The following is a 20661-nucleotide window of genomic DNA, read 5'->3' as shown; positions in this document are numbered from 1 at the left end:
TAATCTGCCGACTGGAGCTCACCACTATTCTAATAAATGTATTAACCCCTAAAGCTAAGTCTAACCCTAACACTAACACCCCCCTAAGTTAAATATAATTTAAATCTAACTAAATAAATTAACTCTAATTAAATAAATTATTCCTATTTAAAGCTAAATACTTACCTGTAAAATAAATCCTAATATAGCTACAATATAAATTATAATTATATTATAGCTATTTTAGGATTTATATTTATTTTACAGGTAACTTTGTATTTTTTTAACCAGGTACAATAGCTATTAAATAGTTAAGAACTATTTAATAGCTAAAATAGTTAAAATAATTACAAAATTACCTGTAAAATAAATCCTAACCTAAGTTACAATTAAACCTAACACTACACTATCAATAAATAAATTAAATACAATTCCTACAAAAAAATACAATTAAATAAACTAACTAAAGTACAAAAAATAAAAAATAACTAAGTTACAAAAAATAAAAAAATATTTACAAACATTAGAAATAAATTACAACAATTTTAAACTAATTACACCTACTCTAAGCCCCCTAATAAAATAACAAAGACCCCCAAAATAAAAAAAATGCCCTACCCTATTCTAAATTACAAAAGTTCAAAGCTCTTTTACCTTACCAGCCCTTAAAAGGGCCCTTTGCGGGGGCATGCCCCAAAGAATTCAGCTCTTTTGCCTGTAAAAAAAAAACATACAATACCCCCCCCCCCCAACATTACAACCCACCACCCACATACCCCTAATCTAACCCAACCCCCCCTTAAATAAACCTAACACTAAGCCCCTGAAGATCTTCCTACCTTGTGTTCACCTCGCCGGGTTCACTGATCGGTCCAGAAGAGGGTCCGAAGTCTTGATCCAAGCCCAAGCGGGGGGCTGAAGAGTGACGTCCATCCTCGGGCTGAAGTCTGGATCCAAGCGGCGACTGAAGAAATCCATCATCGGGATGAAGTCGGAAGTCCATCATCGGGATGAAGTCTTCTATCAAGCCGCATCTTCAATCTTCTTTCTTCCGGAGCGGAGCCATCTTCTTCCCAGCGGACGCGGATCAAACCTCTTCAAGCGACGCCTACTAGCCGAATGACGGTTCCTTTAAGGGACGTCATCCAAGATGGCGTCCCTCGAATTCCGATTGGCTGATAGGATTCCATCAGCCAATCAGATTTTTTCTACCTTAATTCTGATTGGCTGATAGAATCCTATCAGCCAATCGGAATTCGAGGGACGCCATCTTGGATGACGTCCCTTAAAGGAACCGTCATTCGGCTAGTAGGCGTCGCAAGTGGTTGGATCCGCGTCGGCTGGGAAGAAGATGGCTCCGCTCCGCTCTGCTCTGGAAGAAAGAAGATTGAAGATGCGGCTTGATAGAAGACTTCATCCCGATGATGGACTTCCGACTTCATCCCGATGATGGATTTCTTCAGCCGCGGCTTGGATCCAGATTTCAGCCCGAGGATGGACGTCACTCTTCAGCCCCCAGCCGGCGCGGTCCGGTCGGCAGATTAGGGGTTAATAAGTGTAGGCAGGTGGAGGCGACGTTGTGGGGGGCAGATTAGGGGTTAATAAATATAATATAGGGGTCGGCGGTGTTAGGGGCAGCAGATTAGGGGTACATAGGGATAATGTAAGTAGCGGCGGTTTACGGAGCGGAAGATTAGGGGTTAAAAAAAATATGCAGGTGTCAGCGATAGCGGGGTTGGCAGATTAGGGGTTAATAAGTGTAAGGTTAGGGGTGTTTAGACTTGGGGTACATGTTAGAGTGTTAGGTGCAGACGTAGGTAGTGTTTCCCCATAGCAAACAATGGGGCTGCGTTAGGAGCTGAACGCGGCTTTTTTGCAGGTGTTAGGTTTTTTTTCAGCTCAAACAGCCCCATTGTTTCCTATGGGGGAATCGTGCACGAGCACGTTTTTGAAGCTGGCCGCGTCCGTAAGCACCGCTGGTATCGAGAGTTGAAGTTGCGGTAAATATGCTCTACGCTCCTTTTTTGGAGCCTAACGCAGCCATTCTGTGAACTCTCAATACCAGCGGTATTTAAAAGGTGCGGCCAGAAAAAAGCACGCGTAGCTAACGCACCCCTTTGGCCGCAAAACTCTAAATCTAGGCCAAAGAGAATGAAAACTCCTTAGGCATAGTTTAAAATCACATGTAGGTAAACCATATCTGTACCTACATCTAAGGAATTATTTGTCCGGCTCCTATATTCGGCTCCTCTGGCTGTTTTAGCTTGGTGACTGTCCATAATCTTACATTCCCATGCAACACCTTTTTTAACAGTAAAAAATGTTTATGTAGAATTTAGTTCATTATATTTTGTATAGTTGTTTACTGGCTTTCAGGTTCTTGAATAGTATAGTAGTAATACATTTTTTTCTTTCTTTTGCCTTCAATAACCTGCAGTCCACCTCTATCAATTCACCTTTTGTTCTCTTTGCTCAAACAGATGCTGAAGAAGATGGAACAAGCCAAAAAGAAGGCTGAAGCAGTGGTAAATACAGTTGATATTACTGAAAAGGAGAAAGTTGCTCAACTGCGAAGGTAAGATTCTTTTTAATATCTGTCTAACCCTCTGCAAAAAGATGACTGGGGTGTATTAAATGAGATTAGGCAGTGGCATCACTAGGGTTGATGTCACCTGGTGCAGTAATTCACAGTGTCACTCCTCCTCCCACAGGAATAAAATATAAAAACTTGACATATACAGTGTATATATACAGTAATTTAAATTGGTTATAGCTGTTGTTATTGGAAAGAACAGATGTATATTAGAATAAATTAAACTTTAAACTAAAATTGTAATGTAAAATGTTTACAGCCCTATGCACCACTTTAACCCCTTAGTGACCAGACCATTTTTCAATTTTCTTATCGTTAAGGACCAGGGTGGTTTTTACATTTTTGCAGTGTTTGTTTTTAGCTGTAATTTTCCTCTTACTCATTTACTGTACCCACACATATTATATACCGTTTTTCTCACCATTAAATGGACTTTCTAAAGATACCATTATTTTCATCATATAATATAATTTACTATAAAAAACACACTTTTTCTAACTTTGACCCCCAAAATCTGTTACACACCTACAACCACCAAAAAACACCCATGCTAAATAGTTTCAAAATTTTGTCCTGAATTTATAAATACTCAATGTTTACACGTTCTTTGCTTTTTTTTGCAAGTTATAGGACAAGTAGCACTTTGCTATTTCCAAACCATTTCCCCCCCCCTAAAATTAGCAATAGTTACATTGCAACACTGATATCTGTCAGGAATCCCTGAATATCCCTTCACATGTATATATTTTCTTTTAGTAGATAACCCAAAGTATTGATCTAGGCCCATTTTGGTATTTCATTTTTAATACAGGGAGAGTCCACAGCTGCATTCATTACTTGTGGGAATACAGAACCTGGCCACCAGGAGGAGGCAAAGACTCCCCAGCCAAAGGCTTAAATACCTCCCCCACTTCCCTCATCCCCCAGTCATTCTTTGCCTTTTCGTCACAGGAGGTTGGCAGAGAAGTGTCAGAAGATTTCGGAGTAGTTCCTTAGGAAGGGTATCTGCTCTTCGAGATGGTAATGGAGTTTTAAGTAGTCTTGTCAGCCTCTCAGTGAGAGCATTGATGAAAGTTAGAGTCTGGAGATGCAGAGAGAGTCTTTCTGCAAAGCCATCCAGACTCATATTAACAGCTCCTTAAGCAATCAGCGTTGACGACTTTTGCTGCCTGCTTTCTTCACTCAAATCCATGTCAGAGATGCTGCTACAATCTGTCAAACTTGAAGGACCGTGTCGCTGTTCCAAGGCATAGATTCCGGTAAGATTGTTTTATTTTTACACACGTTAACGATAGAAGACAGGGTCTCAGTGGGACTCCTTTATCTTTATGGAATCAAGGATAAATATCTCCTGAGGGGGATTATTGAACAGTAGTTTTTTTTAATCATGTTTGTTATGTGATTTTGACTGCTTATGTGTAAGAACGTTTGGGCTCATTGACTGATACGGAACGTACAGGCTATTTTTCATTTGGAGAGCTGCACAGTTCTTTAATAAGCTGGCGCGCCTTTCCTTAGCAGGGGCGGTCCTGCATGAGCACCATGTGACTGGGAGTGGTCACGTTTATTTGCCACTTCCGATTCCTGACCGAGTGTCTACGGAGTGGAGCATCCTTCTCTACCTGTCTGGGTCATAGGAGGTGGTGAGTGCCCCAGCCATTGGGGGTATAAGGTGCCAGTTGTATTTTTCTATTTCAATAATATAACTTAGATGAGTTATGGAGGATTCTGATATTTTAGAGGGGGATCCCTTCGAGACAGAATTTGATACCTGTGTATATTGTGAGGAGGCCCGGGTAACCCAGCCTTCTCAATTATGTTCCGTATTCCGCAATAGGGTTTTCTCATCAACCAATGTTGGGATGTCAGAGACCACTGAGCCATCCGCCTCTGAGGATTCTTCATCCAGTGAGGTGTGTTCCCTAGATTCTTCTGTTCCTACATATGCAGTTTTACCGAGTTCCGCCCCCCTTGGCCTGTTAGGGGTTTGTTCAGCAGGGCCATCTCTACAGCCTTAGTGATGCTACCTCTTCCTGCTGCGTGCAAGTGAAGGGTTAATCCAGGTTCTCCTGCCCAAAGACCGTTGTGTAAAATGACGATTGTGTCCGATCAGTCCTCTGAGGATGCGATTTCCTCTGAGGCTTCAGAGGTAGAACCTCCAGGGTCGGAGTCTACTGACTTGAATCCTCCGACTGCGGAGGGCATAGCATTTAGATTTAGATTGGTTCGCCTGTGTTTACTTCTGAGAGAGGTCTTGGCGATGTTAGAGGTTCCCAGTACTGATCCATCAGTTGAATCTCAGTCCTCAAGATCAAATAACGATCTTGACTAGGCGAGTGGAGAGGATCGGTGTTCCTATTCCTTATCGTCTTGATTTACATTTTGTTTTATTCTTCACATGGGATTTTTGATACTATCAACTTAGATGGTCGATTGTTGTAGACTTCCGGCGGAAGCATCTAGATCTCTGTTCGGGGCAGGGGCGTATTAAGGCATAGGCCAACAAGGCCGGTGCCTAGAATGGCAGATTTTGGTGGGCGGCACTTGCCGTGACTGCACTGAATATGTGGCTTATGGCTAATGTGCCGAGCGGTACGTTTGTGCTTGTGCTGTGTCTGTGTAATTCATAGTACTTCTGATTTCCTGCTTCTAACATCAAGCCTGACGTTCCCAGACAGTGTTACTTTGTATCTTCCGGTGTAGGGTTGCATTCCACTGATGTCTGAAAGCTTTCCCGGACTGGAGGAAAACAGAATCTTTTTACTTGAGATTAACAGCATGTTACACTGAGTGCTAACGTCAGCAACACTCATAAATATTCATGACAAGATCTAGCCGTTTCCTTCCCTCCCCCTTCTTGACCCCCGAATGCGGTGCTGAAGGATCTGCATGCAGCTGAAGACAGGGCAGTGGAGAATGTACTGTCTTTAGCAGTGAAAGAGGTAAGAGGGGGATGAAAGTCCTTTGTAAATTATGTGTGCTGCTGCAGGACAGGTCATAAATACCCCCAGCCCCCACACTCCTGCTCACAGCAGAACACAGTTTTATTTTTAACCTCTTTGCTCCCAGAGGTGATGGGCTGCTGGAAATGTTAGTTATGTTGTGTGCATTGTGTGTGTGTATGTATGTATATATATATATATATATATATATATATATATATATATATATATATATATATATATATATATATATATATGTATATTTATACACACATGCAAGTCCTGTGAACATTTCTTAAGAAAAAGTCAAATTATACCCTGACCAAAAAATATGGCCTAAAAAAACAGCCTATAACCTGGGGGGGGGGTGTATCAGCACTAAACCTAAATACGCCACTGGTTGGGGGGGATGGTCCCCCGATAATTGCAAGACAAATTTGAAGCCACAGAGCTTATATTTCTTAGTTTGATTATTCTCAGTGTTTCTAGCATTGCTAGAATTTAAGAAATTCTGTTTAGCCCTTGAACGTTTTGGCAGATACGTTGTATCCTAGATGACAGGCAGGACCTGTTTTGGGTTCTAGTTAAGTTTGCTCCTTTCCCTTTACAAGAGAGGGAGTTTTTTTTCTAGCTTCTGGTTTAGGCACATTGGGTTCATCTTTACTAGGGTAAAAGCTGGACCTGTTTCAGGCATTGTCTTGGATCTAAGGGTCCTAGAGGCCGGAGCTAGACTTGTTTTTTTGGGCAGATTTTCTCTTCTCTTGATTTTGTCATTGGCAGAGAATTTTTTGGGTGACTTTTGGAGTCATTATCCCGGTACCTTTTGCACTGTGGGAATATTTTCTTTCCACTGTTGGTGTATGGTCCAATAAGGGTAGGGGATTTCCATCCTAATTAGGTTCTATGGCTATTAAGCAGAGCTTCTTAGTGCTCCTTTTTTGCCTGAGAAGGTAAGGTTCTCCTCTTTTGTTCAGGAAGAAGGATGTTTTTCCTATTTCATCCTTTTGAGCAAATCTTCCAGCATACCTCGTTCTGCTCCTAGGTTTCCTTTTTGGGATCTGGGGTTTCATGTGGCAGTATCCTGCTCCAGAGTTTACAGTAGCTCCCGGGTCTTAGCCTTTTGGTTTCTTACCATTGGCTGTTAATAGACTTTTAGGGATTTTCTCTTGTATTTTTGATCCTCAGAGTTGGATCTAGACTTGAGTTTCTGGTGTAGACACCAGGGTGGATTCTTGGATGCTGTTTTGTCTTGCAGACAGGAAGTTTTTTCCTGAGATCTTATGCCCTCCAGTCCCCCTTCTGGTCTTCGTTGGCCCGGGGGTGGGGGTGATATAGTCAGCCGAGTCCGAGTCTTCGGCATGGCGTTGTTTCCTTTTCTAAATCTGTCTTAACAGACTTATAGAGATTACCGGTTGGGGAATTCGATCCCCTTTGTTCCGTTCAGACCTCTCTGTCTTGAGTTGCTCTTCAGGGACGGTTTTGACTCGCCTGTGGGGGAGCGAGTGTCCTATGGGGGGTCCATGGATCAAGAGTTTCCTTCCTTTTTATTCCTATGGTTCCGCAGCCGAGCATTCTGCCTTGAGACTTTGGTCTTCTGGGTTCGTACCAGTTGGGACCTTGCGTGGGTAGATCTCTTTTTGGAAGGGGAAAATTCCTACTGTGACGGGAGGGCCTCGTTTTTGGTGGTGGGCGGAGGCTCTTTGTCAGCAATCCACTAATTGAGCGGGCTCTTCAGGAACGGATGTTCCCTACTATCTTTTCTTGCTCAAGGGTCGGTATCTGATTGGGGAAGCCGATCAGGTGTCCTTACCTATACCTGGTTTCCTCTTAAGTTCTCAGGGAGATGTGGCGTAGGGGTTAGCTCCACTGCTTCTGAAGTGTTGTGGCTTGGAACCCAGATCAACTTCAGTTTTTTTCTGCCAGAATGTGCTTCTGGTATCAGCTAGCATCCCTAAGTAGGATGTTAATCAGGGATCCTCAGACAGAGCTATTGGATCCTCTTTTTTGTGGCCATGTTACTCTTTGTTGGAGATGGATCGATCCTAGCAAGAGCTAGCGTCAAGTGAGACTGTTTGCTCAGTTTATGACCGCAAGTTTGTATCGCGGTTTAGGATCTTGTTGCAGGGATCTGAGATGTCTTTTTGTGTCATGGAATCTTATTCCTCTAAGGCGGATTGCGAGAGATCATTGGTTTTAGCCGAGAGAGGGTTTTCTGAAAGGCTACGTTCCTTTCCGTTGACGCATAGTTGGTTCCTCGTCATCTATCATAGGTGTAGAGGACCACCCTTGTTGGGAGGAGCTAGATCGTTCTGGCTCTTTATCGGATTTCAGGAGTCTGTCTTTATTTTCCTCCAGTATGAGCTGGAGAAGGGCATTCCTAGCGAGTTCTGGCTCGAGCAGTCTTTTTTGGGACAGATGGCTGTCTTATCCTGATGGGTACCTTAGCTGCCTAGCATGCGGTAGGTTGCGGGTTGAATCCAGTGGCAGTCCTTGCTCCTTGATTGGGGGCTTGTAAGCAGTTTTCCGATTCCCTGATTTTTTACCCTGTTTTTCTGTTCCAGAGGTTCATTGAACTCTCAGACGTTTCGTTCTTCTTTCTTTGCTCCTTCTTGGAGCTTAGTCTTTATTTTTAGGGGGTGGCATCGGGTTATTTTTCTACCCGTGCAGGTGGTGGTCTTTGAATTCCTTCTTCAATTATCTATTCCATCTGTAGATTGTTTTTTCTACATGCCATGGTCCCTATGTTGTAATCTTGCAATCCGTACTCCTTAAAGGAGTTTCCTTTGTATTAGGGCTGTTTACGAGTTTTGTTAGGGTTCTCTCCCTAAGATTATTATTTTATGTGTTGCTTTCCTTTCTAAATGGAAACGTTGTTTGTTTGTTTTTTTCCTCTTTCAGGGAATCTTGCCTTGATGTTCTTTTGGACTTTGGAGGCTTAGTTGCCTTCTTTATTGTTAATGGAGGAGTGTTTTTTCGCTTGACCTAGGAGTCAGTGGGACACTAGCCTCCTCAGGGGTTATGGCTCAGTTATAGAGCAGTGACGTCTTCTTGGGTCTCTGACATGATATCTCTTTGGTTCTGATTGTTGGGCGGCTATCTGGTCCTCCTAACATTCTTTTTTACTAATGTTGAAGCAGCATTCGGGAGATTGGGTTGTTGCAGGCTGTGGTGCCCTCAGATTTGGACCACCTACTCTTTTTTCCCTCCCGTTAGCATTCAGTGTCCTCTGTAGCTTGGGTATTATTTGCCACAAGTAATGAATGCAGCTGTGGACTCTCCCTGTATTAAGAAGGAACACATAAATTATGACTAACCAGATAATTTATTTTCCTTCGATACAGGGAGAGTCCACAGATCCTGCCCGTGTTCTCCGATGGGCGGCCTTTTTTCTTCTGGCACCTTTTTCACCCTACTGTTTTCTTGTTCCCTCAGCAGAATGACTGGGGGATGAGGGAAGTGGGAAGTGGGGGAGGTATTTAAAGGGACACTAAACCCAAATTGTTTCTTTTGTAATTCAGATAGAGCATGCAATTTTAAGCAAATTTCTAATTTCCTCCTATTATCAAATTATCTTTGTTCACTTGCTATCTTTATTTGAAAAAGAAGGCATCTAAGTTTTTTTTCTTGGTTTAGAACTTTGGACAGCACTTTTTTATTGGTGGATGAATTTATCCACCAATCAGCAAGGACAAACCAGGTTTTTCACCAAAAATGGTCTGGCATCTAAACTACCAAGAGAATAAAGAAAATTTGATAATAGGAGTAAATTAGAAAGTTGCTTAAAATGTCATGCTCTATCTGAATCACAAAAGAAATTTTTGGGTTCAGTGTCCCTTTAAGCCTTTGGCTGGAGTGTCTTTGCCTCCTCCTGGTGGCCAGGTTCTGTATTCCCACAAGTAATGAATGCAGCTGTGGACTCTCCCTGTATTGAAGGAAAGGAAATTATCTGGTAAGTCATAATTTATGTTATTTCATGCCACCAATTCACCGCCAGATGCGATCAAATAAAAAAAAATCATTAACTTTTTCACAAACCTTATTATGCAATTATGGCACAAATGGTTGTAAATGCTTCTCTGGGATCCCCTTTGTTCAGAAATAGCACACACATATGGCTTTGGCATTGCTTTTTGGTAATTAGAAGGTCGCAAAATGCCACTGTGCACCACACTTTTATTATGCCCAGCAGTGAAGGGGTTAATTAGGTAGCTTGTAAGGTTAATTCTAGCTTTAGTGTAGAGATCGGCCTCCCATCTGACACATTCCACCCCCTGATCCCTCCCTCCCCTCCCCACCCCACAATTGTCACCCCTATCTTAAGTACTGGCAGAAAGTCTGGCAGTACTAAAATAAAAGGCTTTTTAATTTTTTTTTATATATATTCTGCAGTGTAGGATCCTCCCTGATCCCCCACCAGCTCTCTAACCCTCCCCCCTTTACCTATTTGCCGCCATCTTGGGTACTGGCAGCTGTCTGCCAGTACCCAGTTTGCTAAATATTAGTTTTTTTTTTCATAAAACACTTATTCCCCCCTGTCCCTCCTTCCCTTTTACTAAAGATGTTCCATAGTGTAGCGGTCCCGCCCCCTCGCTCGCTCCCGGACTTCACTTCACTACTCACCCGAACTCCTCCAGAGATAGGCCGTCCACCCGCCTGCCTGCTATTCCACCCCACCAACGCCACAAAGTTGCCCTCTCTGCATTGGTTGCTTACCAGAGGGTATTGTAGGATGCCTCAATATCGAGGCATCACTTCAATACCCAGAAAGCGGCTGGAAGCGATCACTATCGCTTCCAGCGCTTAAAACCCATGAGGACATGCTAGGCACGTCCTTGGTCGTTAACGACTGGTTTTTGTAGCACGTGCCTGGCACGTTAAGGGGTTAAATAACTTTCTTCTTTTTTTTGCTAGAATGTTTAATTGCAGATATTTTGTATATTTTAAACTGATTTATATATCACGTACATTTTCTGTTTTTGTGTTTATAAAAACCCCCAGAAAAACAAAAAAAATCTCTCCAAAAAAAACAGAGTATTTGAAATGTGTCCTTTCCAAAGTTGAAAAAAAATGTAAGACAAATAAAAGTATAAACCTTTAAAATCATTTTAATACTAAATCTCATCATAAACAAACAAACAAAAAAATTCAAAACAGACTCAACACATAACTATCAGAGACAAAAAGCCTTAAAGTAAATGTAAATTTTGATGCTAAAGTGCTCGGTTTTTAAAAATTCGATTATAAAAAGGGGCACTTTAATTCATCAAAATTTACATTTCACTCCTGTTGTGAAAAAAAAACTTACCTTTTAATCTTGACACTAGCTCCAGCTTCCTCTACTCATCGCAAAGCCTCTTTTTGGGTCTAAAATGAGGAATCAGGCTTCCTCCAATCACAGATTTAAATCAGACACTGATTCCCCCGGGGGGAGCCGTGATTGGAGAATGATCTATCCATCATTTCTGAAATCAGAAATGGCTTGCGACGACCGGAGGAAGCTGGAGCTGGTGTCAAGTTTAAAAGGTACGGTTTTTTTTTCACAACAGGAGTGAAATGTAAATTTTGATGAATTTAAAGTGCCCCTGTTTTTAATCGAATTTTTAAAAACCAGGCACTTTAGCATCAAAATTTACATGTACTTTAAAGTGAAGGTCAATTTTGACAAATTAGTGCCCGTTTTTAATAATCCTATTAAAACAAGGGCACTTTAATTAATCAAAATTGACATTTCAAGCATTTTCTTCAAAAACTTACCTTTTAATCCTGAGAGCCGCTGCACCGCTTCCTCTGCCCGCCGTAAATCCTCTTTGCGGGTCCAAAATGACGAATCCGGCTTCATCCAATCACGGCGTTCCCTCAGGCCATGATCCCCCCCAGGGGAACGCTGTGATTGGAGGAAGCCGGATTCGTAATTTCTGGCGTAAGCAGAGGTTTCTGACGTCCGGGGGAATCGATGGAGCAGCTTTCAGGATTAAATGGTAAGTTTTTAAAGAAAACGCTTGAAATGGCAATTTTAATGAATTAAAGTTCCCTTGTTATTAATAGGATTATTAAAAACCGGGCACTTATTCGTCAAAATTGACCTTCACTTTAAAGACATCTCGTTTCACTAGATATGGCTTATTTAGTACTAACATTTTAAGCAGTAAACAACAATCAAGAAAAATAATAGGAAGGCTTCAGCTATTAGCTGTCATTGTAAATGTGTTGTTGTCTTGTCACTCTTGTTCAATCAGTATTTTCTTCATAAATGGAAAGAGTCCACAGCTGCATTCATTACTTTTGGGAAATAAGAACCTGGCCATCAGGAGGAGGCAAAGACACCCCAGCCAAAGGCTTAAATACTCCTCCCACTTCCCTCATCCCCCAGTCATTCTTTGCCTTTCGTCCCAGGAGGTTGGCAGAGAAGTGTCAGACGTTTGTTTTCTCTTATGGAGGGTAGTACTCTTCAACATGGGACGGGAGTTTTAAGTAATCCCGTCAGTCTCTCAGTGAGGGCTTGGATGAAAGTTAGAGTCCGGAGATGCAGGTAGAGTGTTTCTGCGAAACCATACCGACTCATGTTAACAGCTCCTCCAGCAATTGGCGTTGCGCTTCGCTGCCTGCTTTCTTCTCTCAATTCCATGGCGGAGGCGAGGCTACTATCCGTCACACTTGAAGGGCCGTGTTCCTGTTCCATGGCGTAGATTCCGGTAAGATCGTTTCATTTTACTTCTTCATGAATGTACTGTAACTCATTTGTTCCTGTGAACTCACATAAAAAATAAGGGCCTCAGTGAGACTCCTTTAGTATCTTGGAATCAAGGGTTATCTCCTGAGGGGGATTATTGAACAGGGGGGGTTTTAATCAGTTTGTTATGTGATTCAACCTGCTTATGTGTAGTGTTAACTGGGCTTGTGGCTTAGAACATAATGGCCTGTTGAAGTGACGCGACCTTACGGTTGGGCGCGCTTTTGTTGGACTGTACGGTTCACCTTGTGACCGAGCGTGTTTACGTTCTAGTCTACCATTTCCGCATTCCTGTCTGTGTGGCAACGGAAAATTCTAGTCGGCTGGTGTCTGGTACATAGGAGGTGGTGAGTGCCCCAGCCATTGTGGGTGCCAGGTGCAGTTTAAATTGTTTTTTATATAGTCCTTTTTTTTTTGGGGTGGGGGGTATCAGTTATGGAGGATACTGATGTTGAGTTTGGTCAACTTTCTGATTCAGATTCTTTGTCCTGTGAAGAATACGAATTGGCCCCATTGACTCAGGTCAGTCAGTTATGTTCTTTAGGCCATCCAAGAGCGCCTTGTTCCTCGGGCTCGGGGATTCAAGAGACTGCTGAGCCATCCGCCTCGGGTGCCCTGTCCTCCGGGAGGCGAGTTCCCTACTGCTACACATGCGGGTAACCCAAGTTATGTGTTTCCCTCATCAGAGGGTGGATTGTTCCCCCCGGAGGTTGTGGCACGATTTTGCTTTTACATACTTTTGGCTCTTGCGTGTCTGCAAAGTACAGATGCTTATTTGCGATTGTGCTTGTGTCTGATTGCCCCAGGTCTCGGCCTCTGGAGGGCATGTACAGTTCCCTGCGGGTGTAACTGTTCCTGAGTGTTGTGCCTTTCGTTGCAGGCGGGCTCGCCTTAGTGTTTTACTTAGACACGTTTTTGAGCTGCTTGGGGACCCTATCCTTCTTGGTTATAGTCTCCTCCTTCGAATGGCTCACCTCATTAGACATGGGGGGGATGAAGTAATCTCCTTTAAGTCTTGTTTTTTGAGATCCTTCCCAGTTTTGTTGGAAGAAAAGGGTTTCCGTTAGGCTGGTCTTACCTTCTGTTCTTACCTTCTGTTCTTACCTTCTGTTCTTCTTGGGCGTTAGCCTTCGGGTTGCCCGTTATTTTATTTAATCCAGTTATGATAAATTTTATTTTCGTTTCATACTATGTTTCTTGTGGTAACTTAAAAATATCTGGGATTGATACTCGCTGTTTGCTTCTATGGAAGTTGTTCGGGACACGTTAGTCCCATGTTTGTCTGTTTTCTCCTCTCTGAGGATTTAGCCAGCTTGGCAGTTATGACCCTGGTTGCAGGCTGGTCCTGATTGGGTTCAGATCATCTGTCTCGCGGCTTAGTAAGACACGTGGCGCCTATTATGCCTTGCTGGTCATGCGAGGGTGCCGATTGCTCTTCGCTTTATTTTATATTTATTATTACAAGTTTCAGCTAAGCATTTTCAAGAGGACTTACGGGTCCGTGAGGCTCTCAGGATTGTTTCAGTCCTAAATAGCCGTCTTTTTGGTGACTGGGTCAGTGAATTTTGCTGCGTCACTCTCTGTTGCTTCCTAGAGTATTCCTTCCCACGTGGTGGGAAAATTAGAGGGTTTAGCGCCTCTTTGTCCTTTTTGGACTTGTTCCTTTAGTGGTTCTCTTCTTCCTTGAGACCTCTTGGATTTTGTCTTTTTCTCCTTGTGGATGGGTCACCTTCGGGGACTTGGATTCCCTTTGGGAGTTGGTTGTTCCTTTTTGGGACATAAGACAATGAGGTTTTTTTGGGGGGCTCCGGTTAGGGGTCCTTTCCCGGTGTTGGGAATGCTCTGTATCTCCTCCTTGGGATAGAAGAGGTCCTAGTGGTTTTCCACTCATATGGTTCAGGTATTGCCATCCAGGTGGCATCCAAACCCATGTTTTACTGTCCTCTGACTTCGAATCTGAGGTGATGTGGAGGCTTGCTGTTGCTCTGTTCAGGTGACTTGTCCTCACTGTTCTCCTTGTGTATGAAGCTTGTGGCTAGCTGGACAGCTAGCTCAGCATACTAATGCCTCTTCCCCTTTTAGATCTGTGAGTAGGTCTGGCAGCCTGGATTGCCTGGAGTGTGTTTTCTGCCTTGGAGGTTGGGCAACCTGCTAGTTTGTTCGGACGCTTTTTCCTTATGGAGAGTGTTTTCTCTGTGTCTTCCTACGGATGGCAGCGGGTTTCTGGACTCAGGTGTTTATCTTCTGAGTTTGCTACTCGTAATTTTTCTGTTTGGTCAGTCTCTGAGTTCTGACATTTTGAGGACTTTGTCTTCAGCTGTTTTTTCGGTGCTGTTGCACGATATTGGGAGATGTTTCTTCTGCTTGGGGATGCTCGGTAGTTCCTTGTGGGTTGAGCATCTTCTCCCCTTGTTCTCGGGATCCATTCGGATCTCTGTGGACTTGGCCTTCCTTCCTTCCTTCCTTTATGGATTTTGCTGTACTTTTTGGGTATCCCTTTGGTTCACCCTTGTCCTCTCCCTTTTGAGGATTTTGGTACTGTACTAGTAATGGTTGTGTGGGGACCGACTGCTGGGCAACGGTTCTCCAGGAGTTCCTTCTAGTTTTTTTGCCCGGCTCCGACGAAGCAGGGTTTGGTTGGGTTGTGGGGTTTTTTTTAGGCCTGGTTCCCTCAGAATGGGCCGCCTATTGTACCCTCCCGTTTTTGCATTCAGTGCCCTATATAGCTTGGGTATTGTTTTCCCAAAAGTAATGAATGCAGCTGTGGACTCCATTTATGAAGAAAAACTTAAATTAAGCTTACCTGATAATTTTCTTTTCTTCAGATGGAAAGAGTCCAAGCTTCACGTTTCCCAAATGACTGTATTTTTACGAATACTTGGGGCAATTCCGATTTCCATAAATGACCTCAGGTTAGAGGTCGGATTACTCAGCAGGCTTTATACTCTCTAACGGTGTTTGACACCACAGAGGCGACACTGGGTCTTTCGACTGCACGTGTATGAGTACTGGGGTGGCTGGTTGCAGTAGCAGCATGCTGCCACAAATGTTTGCAAAATACACTGCCCTTTGGAATCTCCTACAAAAGGAGCATTTAAACCTATCTAACCGGAATGGAGCGTGCTGTAAATCGACGGGCCCATGTGTACATTGCGTGCGCTGTTAGACAATGTAATCTCTGCACATTAGGTCCTGTGGCTGTGGGCATTCTCCACACTTAACTCCACAGGCTACTTTTGTGCCTTCCCCGCCTCTCGAAGGTTTTATTGGCGCAAACTACACAGTGCTGCTACTTGCAGCCGGAGCGGCATTGTGGGAGAACCGGTGATGAGACACCTCACATGGAGCATTTTTCAGTAGGCCTTGGGCTAAATTGGGGAATTCTCTGTGGAGTTTCACTCTTTTTAATATTTGTGTACATTCATTGTATCTATTTGTCTCATCTCTATATTGAACTATCGATGATTCTATTTCTGAAATTAGTCAGGAGGGTAATAGCTCTACTACTTTATTTGAGGCTATAAATGCATGTTATGCAGGCTAAACACAGTTTGTCTTCCTGCTCAATTATGCAGCTCATGCCTTGCGTCTGTTCTGCCGTCTCATTCAGGGGTCCCTCGGACTCAAGCTCCCGTGGTAACCCCCCAGCTCATACTGCCCCTAGGTGGTCTGCAGTTTCTCCGACCACAGTATGCACTTAGATGCCAATACTGCATTCGCAACAGGCGGTATTTCTCCCTTCACATGCAGTACCCTGCAAGCCCTGTTTCTCAGACACAATCTGGGATTGGGCCTTTTCCTCATGATTTTGCGGCCCAATTATAATCAGCTGTATCTGCTGCCCTGAGGGCTATGCCAGTTACAGGTAAAAGGAAGAGAAATGTTAAACACTGTTCCTCTGAGTCTAGAACCAACAGTTCCGTTGGAGCTGCAGTGATTAGCCATAAGCAAATTTCTGATGTGATGATTCCTCCTGAAGGATAACTTTCATCCTCTAACGCCTATAGAGAATCTAAAAGGGACTCAGAGGATTTTACTTTTAAATTTAAAATTGAACACCATAGATATTTACTTAAAGGTTTTAAGCACTTAAGGCATATCAGAGTCTAAACCCACAGAGGAAAAACAGGTACATAAATTGGATATATTTAAACCTAAGTTGAAAGCCCCTGAAGTGTTCCCGGTACCTTCTTTGGTGGTGGACATTATAGGAGTGGGAAAAATCTGATTTTCCATTTTCTCCTCCAAATTTTAAGAGAATGTTTCCTGTTCCGGATAACCATTTTGAAGTGTGGAATACTGTGTCCCAAAGGTAGGCAGCGCCATTTCCACCCTGGCTGAAACACTACTATACCACTGAAAGATAGCACATCTTTCAAGGACCCAATGGGTAGAAAGTTAGAGGGATATCTGAGAAAGGTCTTCCTTCAGGGAGGTTAACTGATTTTGGTATAATCCCCTTTGGAGGATATCCAAGACCGCATTCAAGCCCTAAAAATGGCCAATTCCTTCATAAGTGACGCCATTATTCAAATCATTCATCTCAATGCCAAGAACTCTGGCTTAGCTGTTATAGCTAGGAGGACTCTCTGGCTAAAGTCAGCGGACATGGTCTACCAGTCTAGGTTGCTATCTTTGGACTTTAAGGGAAAATCCTTATTTGGCCTGGGCCTGGATTCTATTATTTCTACTGTCACTGGCAGAAAGGGTGCTTCCTACCCCAAGATAAGAAATCTAGAACTAAAGGACGTCCTATGGGATGTTTTTGCTCCTCTTGTCCGAAAAAGACACAGAGGAGTTCTTCAACAGCCAAGTCTGAAGTGCCCAGGAGTACCTGGAAGCCAAACCTGGTGTGGAACAAGATCATACAGCCCAAGAAATCCACCCCAAACAGCAAGTCAGCATGAAGGGTCGGCCCCTGACCTGGGCTCAGTTCAAGTTGGGGGCAGGTTATCTCGGTTTTAGGAGGTTTGGGCTCAGGCCTTTCAGGACCCTTGGGTTCTGGACATAATATCTCAGGGATACAAAATAGATTTCCGATCTCGCTCTCCAAGGGGCAGGTTCCTTCTATCAAGGATCTTGGGAAAGCCGGAAAAAAGAATAGCCTTCCTACGCTGTGTAGACGATAGGATATCTATGGGAGTTGTTGTCCCTGTGCCACAGGCAGAGAGGGGAAGAGGATTCTATTCAAACCTCTTCATCGTTCCCAAGAAGGAGGGAACCTTTCGTCCCATCTTAAGACCTGAAGTGTCTCAACAAGTTTTTAAGGGTACCCTCTTTCAAAATGAAAACTATCAGGCCCATTTTTCCTCTTGTGCAGGAAGGTCAATTCATGGCTACCATAGATCTGAAGGATGCGTACCTTCACATTCCAATTCACCGAGATCCTTACCAGTATTTTTTTTTTTATTATATATTTTATTTATGACCAACAATGGGTACAGAAATGGTGTACATGTCATTATGCCACGCAGGGCGGAAAAATAAAATTTCTGCAACAGCGCAGTATTACAATGTAGTTTGGGTACACAAAGTTAACATAAAATGTGTTCTAATACCAGAATGCGAGACATTTCAAAAAGGTGATATACCAGTTATATGCATCTTAAATGGAGTGTACATATCGTTATGCCGCGAAGGGCGAGAGAAGATAAGTATTGCGATATTGCATTATTACAATCTAGTTTGATTACACAAGGTTAACATAAAATGTGTTCTAGTACCAACATTTTAGATATGCCAAACAGATGATACATCATTATATACATGGTATGTAACCACATTGTTGGGTTTTTATAAAAAAATAAATTCAACTTAGCCTAAAACTATATGTGGATAGCTGCTTGTGCCAGGGTAGATGATATACTGTATTACCTTGATGGATGAATAGTATGTTAAGACAGTTAAAGTCCTAATGCCAGTTATAAGAAGTGTACCTTGTTCGGCTTTTTAAATATATCAAAGGGTGGAAGTCTGACATGGGGCATAATTACCACAGCCTTTTCAAGCATAGATTCACTCCAAATAGTATTTTGTTCTTATTCAAGTCTAGTAGCAGACATGGGAAGCACAGATAATCATGTATAGATTCACTTCTAGATAAATAGGGTACATACTAAAGAAATTACAATATCTATTGACTTATTATATTAGAAGGATAGGGTCATCTATGAAGGATGTGCAAGTCTCAGTTAGATATTAAAGGTATTCAGATAGAGCATGCAATTTTAAACAACTTTCCAATTTACTTCCATTAACAAAATGTGCAGTCTTTTTATATTTAAACTTTGAGTCACCAGCTCCTACTGAGCATGTGCAAGAATCCACAGAATAAAACGTGTATGCATTTGTGATTTGCTGATGGCTGTGACATGGTGTCACATGGTACAGGGAGAGTGGAAATAGACATAACTTTTAAAATTGTCAGAAAAAAATCTACTACTCATTTGAAGTTCAGACTAAGTGCTATTTCATTGTCTTGTTATCTTGCATTTGTTGATTATGCAAATCTACAGTATTGACTGGTCCTTTAAGATAAGCAAGCAGTGTCAAGTGGTTATAAAAAGTTATTTCCAGCTTTAGTGTATTTTTCCCAGAGTAAGAGAATGGCGCCTCTTTTAAATCATGTAGCTATGCTAGGATAGCTCTGTCGGTTACAAAGGTTTTACCTATATAACTGCTTAATGTGAAGTAGTAATTATCTCTGCTGATATTTCTTAGATGAGTGAGTGATGGGACAAGAGAATATCTTTCCATATTATCCATGTCGCTGTCAGCATAGGCAACAAGCAGCGTAGCATTAATCGTATAGAGCAGTGTTTCCCAACCGCGGTCCTCAAGTACCCCCAACAGTCCTGGTTTTCATTATAGCTGAACTAGAACACAGGTGAAATAATCAGCTGATGGATGAGAGCAGGTTGGTTACTGATCAGCTGATTACTTCACCTGTGCACTGGTTCAGCTATAATGAAAACCAGGCCTTTTGGGAGTACTTGAGGACCGCGGTTGGGAAACACTGGTATAGAGCATTAAAGTAAACATAACAGAGAACAAAAGAAAACAAAAGAAAAGAAAAAAAACAACCAAACAGAACTATAAACCTTAACAGTTATAGCACTTAAGTTTTTCTTTAGCCTAACCATACTGAGGTTCCAGGGCTATCAAAAATAAAGAGTCCAAAGCAAAAATAAGCAAATCTGAGGCCCAAAGCTTGATGCTAGTGTACAGTTTATTCAGAAATGCCAAATACAAAAAGAGGACATTCAGATGGACGATAGGGGTCTATCTGAATGTCCTCATTTAGATTCCCAGCATTTTTCATGAGAGCGCGATTTCCGTCTCAATCGATCTGCAAAGATAAATTGTACGTAGCACCGAGTCCACATGGGGATGCTGATTTTTGCCCGAGTAATGTCCCTTCATTATCAGAGGGAGTCAGTAGATGAAAGCTGCATTCTTCAGCAGCATTGCTCTCCCTCCCATGTAGGATAGGGGCCACAGCCTGTGTTGGGGATAATTTTGAAAAGGTGCCTGTGTTTATTTCCAAGTTGATAACTAGTGGATGAGCTGTGTGCAAGCCTTCAATGTTGATCTGCTTAGCCATTGGGGATAGGTGGTTACCAGGTTTGATTGTGCATGAGGGTCGATCTTCTATAGAATAAGCTGTCGATCTTCCATGTGCGTCTAAGAGCAATGGCATGGCGGGTTTACCGACTAGACTAAGCCTCCTCTGATCTGCTCAATACTCCGATCCATTTTTGCAATACCGGAGTGCCTCATGTTCTGTAGCATTTTACACAAGCTGTTTAGTAAATTTTCCAATCTGGGTAGGAAAATTGCAGACAGCGTCCCAGATACCTCACTGTCGAAATCTATTGCCTCGTGGGCGGTTGAATGAACTGTGAGCCAAGTCACTTAAACTTTTTATTTAGTTAAGGTGCCTTCCGTGGTAGAAGAGTTAGGATTCCTTCTATCTGCTAAATGTTCCTGGACAGCTTGCCTTTCCAAGGGAGAGGCAGATGGTGTAGATTGATGGCTGTAAAATTGAAATAAGGAGAGATTTTCTTTAGAGCTGATGTAGCCTGCAGCCATCTTGTCTCATTACCAGTATCTTAATTTTGCTTTCCTGGACAAGCATTATCAATTCATAGTACTCCCATTTGGCCTAGCTACAGCTCTCAGGATTCTTACAGTATTGGGGGCCCTCTTCGCTATAGTCAGACTACAGGGCATTGCGGTGGCACCATACTAGGACGATATCTTGGTTCAGACGCCATCTTTACATTTAGCTACATCTCACACAGAGATGTTACTCTGATATCTTTGGATGCATGTCTGGAAATTATACCTGTAGAAAAGTTATCTCACTCCCAACATGAGAGTAAACTCCTAGGGATCATCATACAATGCCTTGCAAA

The 20661-nt window shown here is 42.6% G+C and overlaps 1 protein-coding gene across 1 annotated transcript in view; it reads left to right on the top strand.

Moving 5' to 3' along the window:
* The window catches only part of FTSJ3 (FtsJ RNA 2'-O-methyltransferase 3), a 94862-nt gene that overhangs the window by 67841 nt on the left and 6360 nt on the right, over positions 1–20661 (top strand). The window contains exon 21 of the mRNA XM_053692340.1: positions 2460–2554. Within this exon, the coding sequence (XP_053548315.1) occupies positions 2460–2554 (95 nt within the window). The remainder of the gene's footprint in view (positions 1–2459; positions 2555–20661) is intronic.

This window comes from Bombina bombina, chromosome 9 (genome assembly GCF_027579735.1).
Source record: "Bombina bombina isolate aBomBom1 chromosome 9, aBomBom1.pri, whole genome shotgun sequence".
Classification (NCBI taxonomy): domain Eukaryota; kingdom Metazoa; phylum Chordata; class Amphibia; order Anura; family Bombinatoridae; genus Bombina; species Bombina bombina.
The sequence above is the reverse complement of the archived record's forward strand: the minus strand, read 5'-3'. Positions and strand labels throughout refer to the sequence as shown.